The 10,532-nt window shown below is 61.4% G+C and overlaps 1 protein-coding gene across 2 annotated transcripts; it reads left to right on the plus strand.

Annotated features, from left to right (window-relative positions):
• Positions 1–863: 863 nt before the first annotated feature.
• On the plus strand, positions 864–5,126 carry CIDEC (cell death inducing DFFA like effector c). Of its 2 annotated transcripts, none has more exons than XM_006122721.4 (6): positions 864–928; positions 2,213–2,288; positions 2,517–2,658; positions 2,740–2,889; positions 4,090–4,274; positions 4,588–5,126. In XM_006122721.4, the coding sequence occupies exons 2-6, from the start codon at positions 2,236–2,238 to the stop codon at positions 4,754–4,756; spliced, it is 699 nt and encodes a 232-aa protein (XP_006122783.1). In that variant the 5' UTR covers positions 864–928; positions 2,213–2,235; the 3' UTR covers positions 4,757–5,126. The 2 variants fall into 2 exon arrangements, with proteins under 2 accessions (XP_006122783.1, XP_006122784.1); XM_006122722.4 differs by lacking the exon at positions 864–928 and adding an exon at positions 1,949–1,973.
• Positions 5,127–10,532: the final 5,406 nt, after the last annotated feature.

Consider the following 10,532-nt stretch of genomic DNA (forward strand, 5'->3'; position numbering starts at 1 on the left):
CGCCGCACGTCCAGGGGCAGGGCCCCGCACACGCCACGCGCCCGGGGCGGGGACGCTCACGCGCTGTGCATCCGAGGGCAGGGCCACGCACGCGCCACGCGCCCGGGGTGGGGACGCTCACGCGCTGTGCATCCGAGGGCAGGGCCACGCACGTGCCACGCGCCCGGGGCGGGGACGCTCACGCGCTGTGCATCCGAGGGCAGGCCCACGCACGTGCCACGCACCCGGGGCGGGGACGCTCACGCGCTGTGCATCCGAGGGCAGGGCCACGCACGTGCCACGCGCCCGGGGCCAGCGCCGCGTGCCCGGGGCGCAAGAATGACTTGGGCTGGCCGTGGTCACTCGGCGGGCGCACATAAATGCCCCAGTGGGCACCATGGTCGCTCAGGCTCTCTGTCCCCTGAGGAGTAATAGACAACGGCCATTCATCTTGCAAAACTGCCTTCTCACTTGGCCCCCCTGGCACTAGCGGGCTCTGCCGGTGGACTCACACGGGGTCACAGCGGGCAGCCGGGCCGGTGCCAGGCAGAAGCAGGCTAAGCCATTCTTGGGGCTCTGAGCCCCTATTGCTGGCATGTGTTTGGGGGCCCCCCAATATCCCTGCATAGGGCCCCCGGTGGGACCACGCAGGTCAGCACGCTGCCGAGGCAATGCCACACGCTGCCCACCCCGCTCAGGGCCTGTGGGGGTGCACGTGGCAGGCAGGGGGGCACAGGGAAATCCCAGCGCTGGCACCCCTCCTGGCCAGGCCTCGGCCCTGGCAGATGCTGAGGCCTGCCCCCCTCCCCCGCCTGGCTGCGGGTGATTGGCTAACGAGGCAGGGGTGTGGGCGGGGTTGGTCCTGGGCAGGATATAAGCTGAGCCAGGGAGCAGCTGCTCATGATGCTGTGGAGTTAGCTGGCTGGGCAGCAGCAGGGACCTGGTCTAGGTAAGCAGTGTGGGGCTGGTACTGCTATGGGGGTGGGGGAGGAAGGGCAGGCGGATTGGGGGGGAACCTCTCCAGATACCCAGCAAGGGGGGGGGGGCAGCTTCTGTCTTTGCTGGCACCATGGCTGGTGTCTGCTGCTGTAACACTAATGGGTGATGTGCTTCCCCCCCCAATTGTCCCTGAGGAGACCCAGCTGAGCAGAGGCCCCTGGCTTGAAGGGCTGTGGCCCTAGCCTGTAGGAGGGCAGCAGGGCTGGCCCCCTGGAATGGGGGCAGAGCTCTGAGGTTGAGCCTAGGGAGCTGGAGGTCTGGGGAGGGAAGTTTTTTTTTTTGGGGGGGGCTGTATGTCTCCTCCCTCCCCCTAATCCTAGCTGCCACAGAGCCCTATCTGGTGCTCATGTGCCTGGCCCACGTTGAGTGGTGGCTGGGGTGGTGCCTCCCCAAGGTGTGGGAAGGGGTCCCCCACCAGGCCCCCTTTCTTGGGAGTGCTCCATACACGGCTATGTGATTCCTCCTCCACCCCAGGCGTGTTCCTGCCCCTTGCCCAGGGCATGGGGAGGAGGCCACCTTGCTGGGGGGTGCCCTCTTTGGCTGGGGTACCAGGGGATGGCCTTGCTGTGGGGACTCAGCAGGGGTGGGGGGCTGTTCTAAGGGAGTGTGGCTGGGAGGGGGGGGGTCTCCTGCTCCCTGGGAGATGGGGCAGCTGAGCTTCCCCCAACTGAGTGGGGGGGGGGGGGCAGTGTGGAGTGCTGGGTGGGGGAGCAGGTGCTAGAGGTTGGGGGGGGGGACTCCTGCGGGGTGGTGCTGGTGTGCTAATGAAGCTGCCCTGGGGAAGGGGGGGGGGGGGGAGCTAGCAGTGACCTTAGCTCCCTGTGCTGCCGAGTGGCTTTCCCACGTGCTGCCTTGAGCAACAGCTGAGCTGGCAGGCACTGTGCCCTGGGAGCAGCCTGTCCCGGCCAAAGGGCGCGGCTCAGCCCCACGGGGCATTGCCGGCACTGGGGCACTCCTGAGTCAGTGTGGTGAGGACCCTGCGTGGAGGCTGCCTGGTGAGGGTGCAGGGCTCTGGGGTGCAGGGGGGGCGAACCGAGGTTCCCCGTGGGTGGGTCTGTGCTGACAATGCTAGAAGGGGTCTGCTAGTGGGGGGATGCTGTTTGGGGTAGGGGGAAGCAGCCTTAACCCTGACCTGCCCATCACTTGAGGCAGCTCCAGCCTAGAGGTGTAGTGCCCTCGGGGCTGTAAGAGGGGGGAGCCATGGCCCCTGTGCTGAGCAACTCCCCCTCTGCAGAGCAGACGCTGCTGGCTGCCAAGATGGACTATGCCAAGAAGTCACTAGGCCTGCTGTCCCCGAGCTCCCTCTCCAGGTAAGTGCCAACGGGCTGCAGCCCTGGGGGGTGAGGGGCAGCTGGCTGCAAGCCTGGGTTACCTCATGGGGAGGGGGATGCGGAGGGGACAGGCAGGGCCATGGTGGTCTTGCTGGGGGAGGGAACATTGCTGGCCTGTTTCTAGGCACGGGTTGGGTGGCCTGCCTCCGCTTAGCAGTACCACCCACTTGTGGGGCAGGTCCCGGCTGAGCCCTCCCTCTGTCCCAGGTGTGTGTCGGTCAGTGCCTCCATGACCCAGCAGCTGCTGTCCAGCCCCGTCTCCAGGCCCCGGCCCTATCGCATCAGCAACTGGGACCGGAGCCTCCGCAAGGGCCTGGTGGCAGAGAGCCTGAGCGACCTGCTTGAAAAGGTGAGCTGGGGGGGAGCTGGTCCCAGGGCTGGCCCAGCCTTGCCTGCCTGGCCTGGCCTCACCTGTGGCATTGCCCGCCAGGTCCGGGCGGCGCTGCTGATGGTGGGCACCATCTCGCTGGTCCTGGATGAGGATGGCACCAGCGTGGAGACGGAGGAGTTCTTCCAGACGCTGGAGGAGGGCACCGTCTTCATGGCCCTCAGCAATGGGCAGACGTGGCGTGCGGCCAAGGTGAGCGACGGGCCCTGGACTGGACCCCCTTCTACCCCTGAGATCAGGGAGCTGGTGCCTTGAGGTCACTGGCTCCTGCTCCCAGTGCTGAGCCAGGACCCTTGTGCTGGGGCCAGGCCTGGGCTGTCTCGGTCCATTGCAACCTCCAGTCTCCTGCACTGGAAGGGGGCACTTGGTCCTGTCTGCCAGACTGGGCCCCTCCCATATCCCATGCCAAAGACCTGATGGCCTGGCTTCCCCAGAAGTGAGCTGGGCGGGGCATGCAGCCCACAGGATCACCCAGGGAGGGGCTGCTCCACCCAGGAGTGGGTGCTGAGCCTGGATCCTCCATGGGCGCAGATCCTGGGGCTCTACCCTTCACCCTCCCTGTACTAGGGGAGGCAGGTAAGATGAGGGGCCAGCCTGGGCCCCTTAAGGGAAATGGCCCTAGGCAGCCTACAGCTCTCGGCTGGCCTGGCCCCTGCCAGGGGCGGACTGGCAATCAAAATGGGTTGAGAACAGCCCTCCCCATTGTCCCCCTGCATGCCCCTCCCCCTTCCCCTGGTCCAGGGCCAGCTCTAGGTTTTTGATGCCCCAAGCAAAACACTTTTTGCCCCCCCTTTTTTGTCCAGGGCGGGTGCAAGTGCAGCTTTCTGGTGGGGGGGGGGGGGGGGGTTGGGTGCTCCAGGGGGAGCCCAAACCCTGGGGCATTTTCATCTCCTAGCACAAGCCCCTTCCTTCCCCTCCCTGGCTTCTGCCTTCCAGTTTGCAGGGCTGGAGTCGGCAATTGGGCTCCAGCTACTTCCGGGGGCTCCAGACCACGGGCTGGAGCTGGGTGCAGAGTGCAGTGCTGGGCCAGGCCACTTTAAAGTCTCAGGCTGTGATGTCACCACGCCTGGGTGTCTGTCCTCTCACCTGTTGCACGGTGTCTGAGCATGCTGCACAGGGCCCTGTACATGGCCGGCACCGGGGAACTTAAAGTGCAGGGCTGCTGCACCTAGTCACAAGCCCCCTTCCTCCAGCAGCTGGCCCTTAAGACAACAGCCCACCAGGAAATTCCTGGTATCCCATTGGGACAGTCCACCCCATCCCTGCTCTGTGCTAGCCCTGCAAAGCTCTGAGGCCAGAGGGGGGACTGTCTGTTGGGGACCCGCTGCTGGCCACTGGGGCTCACATAGGGCAGGTGGCTGCTTGCTGACCTGGCACGGGTGTCTCTTGCAGACAGCAGGATACCAGCTGTCTCTCTCGCACAAGCCCCGCCGGAGGATCGACGTGGCCTGTGTGACCTTTGATCTGTACAAGACCAACCCCCAGGACCTGGGCTGCTTGAACGTCAAGGCCACGCTCTATGGCACCTACAGCATGTCCTACGACCTGCGCTGCTACGGGGCCAAGAGGCTCATGAGGTGGGTGCTGGGCAGAGCCCTTCCCCTAAAGCTGGGGTGCTGGGAGGTCACCAAGCCACTGATCTGAGCCCCTCTGCCAGGTGGCATGTCCACAGCAGCTCCCTCAGTCTAGGAGCTATCCCCTCTAAGGGGCAGGGGCCATGGGGGGAGGGGATTAACCCCCCATGATTCCATCCATCTGCCCTTGTGCTGGAGGGTGGGGTGGGGTCTCCTCTGCCCTGGGCTCCAGGCAGGTGCTGGCCTCTCCCACAGCTGGCTACACCTCCCCCACTGCTGAGCCTGGGCCCCTAACGCTGCTCTCCCTCCGCCCCAGGGAAGCCCTGCGCTGGACAGTCTTCACCATGCAGGCCACAGGCCACGTGCTGCTGGGCACCTCCTGCTACATGCACCAGCTGCTGGACGCTACGGAGGAGCAGAAAGAAGCGGAGGCCTCGTCCCTGCAGAGCCTCCCGCCCCTTCCTTGCAGGAAGATGCTTCAGTGAGGGCTCTGCCCCTGAGCACTGGACTCTGTTCACCCCCACACCCCCCCACTGCTGCATCCGCCTGGGAGCGCGAGGCAGAGAGCGGGAGTCGGATCGGCACGGCACTGGCTGCATGGGCCCAGCTCCCCGGGGGCTGGCTCCCTCGGCTCAGCTGGACACCCACCACCTTCCTGTTCCTTGTGCACTTGGCCTCCCAGCTGAATGGACTCACCTGCAACTGGTGCCAGCTGTGGACTTGGTGGGAGAGGCTTCCCCTGAATCCACCCCCCCTTGCATCCACATGGCTTGTCGCTGCCCCACGGCACCCACCCTTGTCGCTGTCTGTACTGCCTGGAAATATATTTATTCACATTAAAGAGGGTTTCTTAGAGCCTCCTGACTCCTGCTTGTTCACACACCCAGCGGCTTGGGGGCATTGGCAGTGCCTGGCTGATCTCTGGTCTCCCCTGGTTACCACACCTAAAATTCCCTGGTAGGCTTGGGGGGTCTAAGAGGGGCTGAGCTCACAAGGAGAGGCAGGGCTGGGCCTGCTTGTGGGCAAGCCATCTGCCCCCTCTGGGAGGGCTCTGCTATGCCCCTGGCTTCAGCAGCACATGGCAGGCTGGGGCACTCCATGGGTGCTGCTGCCCCAGAAGTCAGCCTGGCTGCTGAGCTGGCTCTGTGCATGCTGCAGGAGAGGGCCCAGCCCTGGGAATCACTCCCTGGCGGAAGGTGAGTGCAGGGATGGTGTAAAGGGTGGCAGCTGGATGGGGCATAGGGCTATGACCTGGGTGTCTGACTCAGGACCCCTCTCCCTCTGCCCTGCTGGGCCTCTTGGCATTAGGTGCTCTAGACCCGTGGTCCCCAACCTTTTGGGGCTGCTGGGTGCCCAGGAGGCAGGGCTGCTCATGCAGTGGGTGCCTGGGAGCACCATTAGGGGCCACTGCCCTAGACCCTTCCCTGATCTCAGGAGGCATCTAAGCTGCCTATGGGGGCTGGCAACAGCAGAAGTCAGCCCTGGTTGGATTTCTCACCACCTGCCTTTGGGGGGCAGGAGTGCCCTGAGGGGGTAGGTGGCCTGGCTGTGGCTCTAGAAGAGCCCAGGGCAATAGCCATTAGAGGCTCCATTGCACTCTGGCAGGTGTCTGCTCCAGGGCCAGTTATACCTGAGGCTGATGCTCCTGTGCAGGTGAGCAGCGGAGCCATAGCAGGGCCCAGAACTCCACTGGGGGGGTGGGGGTGAGACGGTTAAGGAAGTGGATTTAAAGTAAAATAGCAATACAGGTAGGAAGGTTTGGCGCTGTCATCAGGTAGCATCAAGTGGGCCTGGCTGTGCTAGCATTTGTAGAGCCAAGAGAAACCTGAACTCTGGATTTGGGGACCCTGACCTGTAACTCTGCAGGCCCATGGTGGGGGAGAGCCCTGAAATGCCAGCCTCCCCAAGCACAGGGAGCAAAGTTACCTAGTGCCACGCCTACTGCCTTCGAAGGGAAATCTATTGGCCAAGCCCTCATCCCATGTGGGAAAGGTAGTGGGTGCCCAGAGCGGAGGCCTAGTAAGCCGACTCTCTACTAGCATGGAAACAAAACTCACCTTGGCACCCCTAGTCTTCCCTAGCCATTGCTGAGCCACTCAGATCTGATGCAGTTTGGCAGACTCCAGCTGGTTCCTCCTTTTGCCCTTCTCTCGGGGGGGGGGGAGGGGGGGTCCTCCTCTCCCCCCTCCCCCCAGAGCATGAGGCTACTCTGTTCCCTGTAAGCTGAGCATGTTTCTAGGGGTTCACCGAAAACACAATCGGCACAGGGATAGAAAAAACAAGGCAACTCTGATCGAGACCGTTGCTGAAGGCTGCTTCTGAGCCCGCGGCCGCTCTGTTGCCAAGAGGCTGGAGCAGCTCTTGTGACAGGAGGCAGCGTTCACTGCAGGAAAGCACAGAACGGTCTTGTCTGCAGTTAGTTCAGAAAGCAGGGCAAGATCCCCTCCTGAGTAAGAGGGGCAGGGAGTGAGGAAACGGTGACAAATTGTCACAGGGAGGCTACAGGTGAGTTCCAACCTGAGGCCAGGCCCAGCATCGTAGAGGGCATCATGTCTTGCTGGTTACTAGATTGTGGAAAGGGCCCTTTCCATGGACAGCAGTGATCAGTTTACCTGTTAAAATTTCATCTGGGGGGAGATCAATGGGGCCCTTCTTGGGCAGGGAGAAAGAACCAACTCCTCAGGCAGCAGGCAAGTCGCTGTCCAGCCAGAGGAAAAACAACCCAGCCCGAGTGAAGACTCCCTAAGGCAGGGCTCCCCACCCTTTTAAGCAGGAGGTGACTTAATTTAAGCGCAATCCAAGAGCTACCTCAAACACCTTTGCCCACCTTTCTACCCCTTCTGAGACCTCGCCCCCGCTCACTCCAGCCTCCCTTTCACCAGGCTGGGGCTGAGGGTTGGGGTGCTGGCTCTGGTCTTGGGTGAAGGGATTTGGAGTGGGAGGGGCTCTGAGCTGACCTTGGGGCCGGCAGTTGGGACGTAGGAGAGGTTCTAGGTGCAGGCTCGGGGAGAGTGCTTGGGGCAGGAGCCTGGGGTGCAAGAGGGCGTTCAGGACTGGGGTTTCAGGGTGTGGGCTCCGACTGGGCCCTGCTTATCTCGGGTGGTGGTGCAGTGAGGCTGGGGCAGGCTCCCTGTCCTGGCCCTGCACCACTCCCCAAAGCAGCCAGCACTCTCCGTCCCAATATGCCCCCTCTCTGCTCTGTGGTGATAGGATACAGGGTGGGAGAGGGGGCAACTTGACAGCAGCTCCGCCCTGCACAGAAAGGAAGCTCCTGGGGTGGAGGAGGCAGGTCCAAGGCAAAGGTAAGGTGTTGCGTTTTCTCTTCTCCTCCCCCCCCGCCCCCAACCCTCGAGGGCAGGCCCGTGCATGCTGCAGCCCGGGGACTTAAGTGCAGGGGCCCACCGTTTCCCCTGCATGACAGACGGGGGTTTACTCCCGAAACGCATCTATCCACGGGCGCCACATGGGCCCTACCCCGGACTGCTTCCTCGGGCTCCTGGGGCCCGACTACCGGCCCCCACATGCCTACTGTGGTTCTGATGCGGGGTGTCTGGGGTGCTCCTTGGTTGTCCCTCCTGGGGATCCCGTGCGTCGTCCCAGCTGGGTCTCACCCCCCTCGGGTGGCGAGGGTTCCCCCGCTCGGGTCCGGGCTCCGGGCTGGCTGCCTGCGGGGGCTGTGCCGGGGGCTGGGGCTGGGTCGTCTGCTGGTCTCCGGGGTAGCTCCAGTCCACCCTCTAGTGGAGGAGGTAGCCCCTTCCCTCTGTCAGCGGGCCTTTTCGAAATGGCCTGCCGGTTCTGACGCAACCCATGGGCCCCTCCCATGATGTGGTGGCTCCCCCAGCTGCATCACACCTGCTGCTCACCGCCCCTGCCCCTCCCGGTGCCATGCTGGGGGCGGGGCCCGCGGCCCCCCTGCTGCACAGGTGTGGTGGCAATTCCGGCCCTGCCCCCAGGGGCGTTGGGGCGCTCTGCCCACGGCCCCACCCTCCTCCGGCCGCCCCTTGCCGTCGGCAGCCCAACACAGATCGCGAGTATCATGAGCTTCCCTGGGCACAGCCCACTTCTTCAGATGAGCTGGAGAGGAATAACAGGAACCCAGACGTTTATAACAGAAAAAGGAGAAAAGATGGGGGAAAGAGAGAGAGAGCTGTCAATTGCAGGACTGATGCTAATGAGGCTAATTATGGACAGGACACTTCCAGCTTCTTAAATAGCCTCATTAGCACGGGTCCTACAATTGTAGTAGCTTTTTTTTTTTCTCCTTTTTCTGTTATAAATGTCTGGGTTCCTGTTATTCCTCGCCAGCTCATCTGAGGAAGTGGGTTTGCCCACGAAAGCTCATGATTGTCTGTCTGTCTGTTAGTCTCTATGGCTATGTCTACACTCGTGACTTCTTGTGCCAGAAATATGCAAATGAGGCTAAGTGTGGAATATCGCCGAGCCTCATTTGCATACCTAATGAACTGCCGTTTTTGCAGAAGAGGCTCTTGCGCCAGAAGGAGCTGTCTACACGGCCGTTTCTTGCGCAAGAAAAACCTTCTTGCGCAATGCCGCTACGCCGATTATTTTCAAGAATAACGGCATTGCGCAAGAGGGGTTTTGTTGCGCAAGAAGGGGCCGTGTAGACAGCTCCTTCTGGCGCAAAACCCTCTTCTGTAAAAAGGGTGGCTCATTAGGTATGCAAATGAGGCTCGGCGATATTCCATGCTTAGCCTCATTTGCATATTTCTCGCGCAAGAAGCTGTGAGTGTAGACATAGCCTAGGGGTATTTCTACACTACAAGGGTATTTTGAAATAAGTTATTTTGGAATAATAACTCCTGAAATAACTAATTCAAAACAGCACGGCCACACTAATGCACTCAAAATGAGTCTGAGGCAGGCTTCCCTAATGGGGCTGCGCTCCCTCGATTTTCCAGCCACAGGAAATAGAAGGGTGTAATTGATTTGAATGGCCCCAGGGAGAAGCTATTTTGAAATAGCAGCCGAGGCGGCTCACACTGCTGCTATTTTGAAATAAGCGTTATTCCTTGTGAAATGAGGGTTTATTATTTCCAAACAAGAAGCCCGTTATTTTGAAATAATTGCGAAATAACCGGCTTGCTGTGCGGAGGCTCGCCTTGTTATTTCGAAATGACTGTGGCATAGTGGGGGGGGGGGTGTCTGATCTGTAACCCGGGGTCCCCCTGCTGTGTGATTCCCACTGATTCATCCACATGTGGATTGGCCCAGACACCTAGCCCCAGCCTGAGCAGAGAACAAGGCTCTTTCCAGGGGAGAGACAAAGGAAGGGAGGCAGAGACGAACACCTGGTTTGGGGGCAGAGTTTGGGAGCCAGGCAGTGGCTGGCTGGGAAACATGAAGGAAAGAGCGTAAGCTGAGGACTGAGGGTCATGGGGAGGCGATGGACCCCCTAACCCAAGGGGTCTGAGGCATTCTGGCCCTGACTCTTGTAGCCACATCACGTCTGTGCCGGGCTGTATCCCGGAGAAGCAATAACCCCCCTCTGTTCTACTGGCTGGCGGAGTCTGTTCTCGCTGGTGCAGGGAACCCAGACTCGCTGTCACAATGACACTGTAGCGGAGACATGCCCTAAGATGCCGCAGGAGCACGTGGTGTTTTTAAAGTTACAGCCCAACAGAGCGACCCCTCTGAGACTTCTTGGCAGCAAGGTTCTCAGTCGCTTGTTGGTGCGTAGCCGGATAGTGATAGAAACGCCCTCCAGTCATATGTGAGCTAATCGTTCCTTAGCACCCCGTCGGCAGTGTCTGGGAGAGGATTTCAGAACTAGCCTGGTCATACCCCTGGGAATCAATACAGCGCAGCGCCAGACCCAGGCTGGTGCTTGTGGCTGACTTAGCATGGCAATCAAACCCCGCGAGTTCACTTGCAGCACTGAGCAGAGGGGAGAAAGCCAGGCACAGACTGCACAAGCCGCCCTTCCAGCTGAAGGGCCAGGAATTAAGCCCCTCCAGGTGCACAATCAGTTCAGACAGCAAGGACTGCCACTGCTCCCAGCCAGACTCCTCCAGGCAACGCGCCAAGCGCAGGGCAGCTGGTTGTGTTTTCTGGGGGCGGACCCAAACCCGGCTGGCTGCAGGCTCCAGGCAGCTGAAGCATGTAACCGTTCCAGCGGCCCCATTGTGGGACTTGACTTTTGCTCTCGCCTGCGGCGTACGGTGCAGGGACACAGCTGCTCCTTGCGAACGCCGCGCCGCCCATGCCAAGCAGTCAGAAAATCAGGACTTGGGCTCCAGAAGC

This window comes from Pelodiscus sinensis, chromosome 12 (genome assembly GCF_049634645.1).
Source record: "Pelodiscus sinensis isolate JC-2024 chromosome 12, ASM4963464v1, whole genome shotgun sequence".
In the NCBI taxonomy this organism is placed as follows: Eukaryota; Metazoa; Chordata; order Testudines; family Trionychidae; genus Pelodiscus; species Pelodiscus sinensis.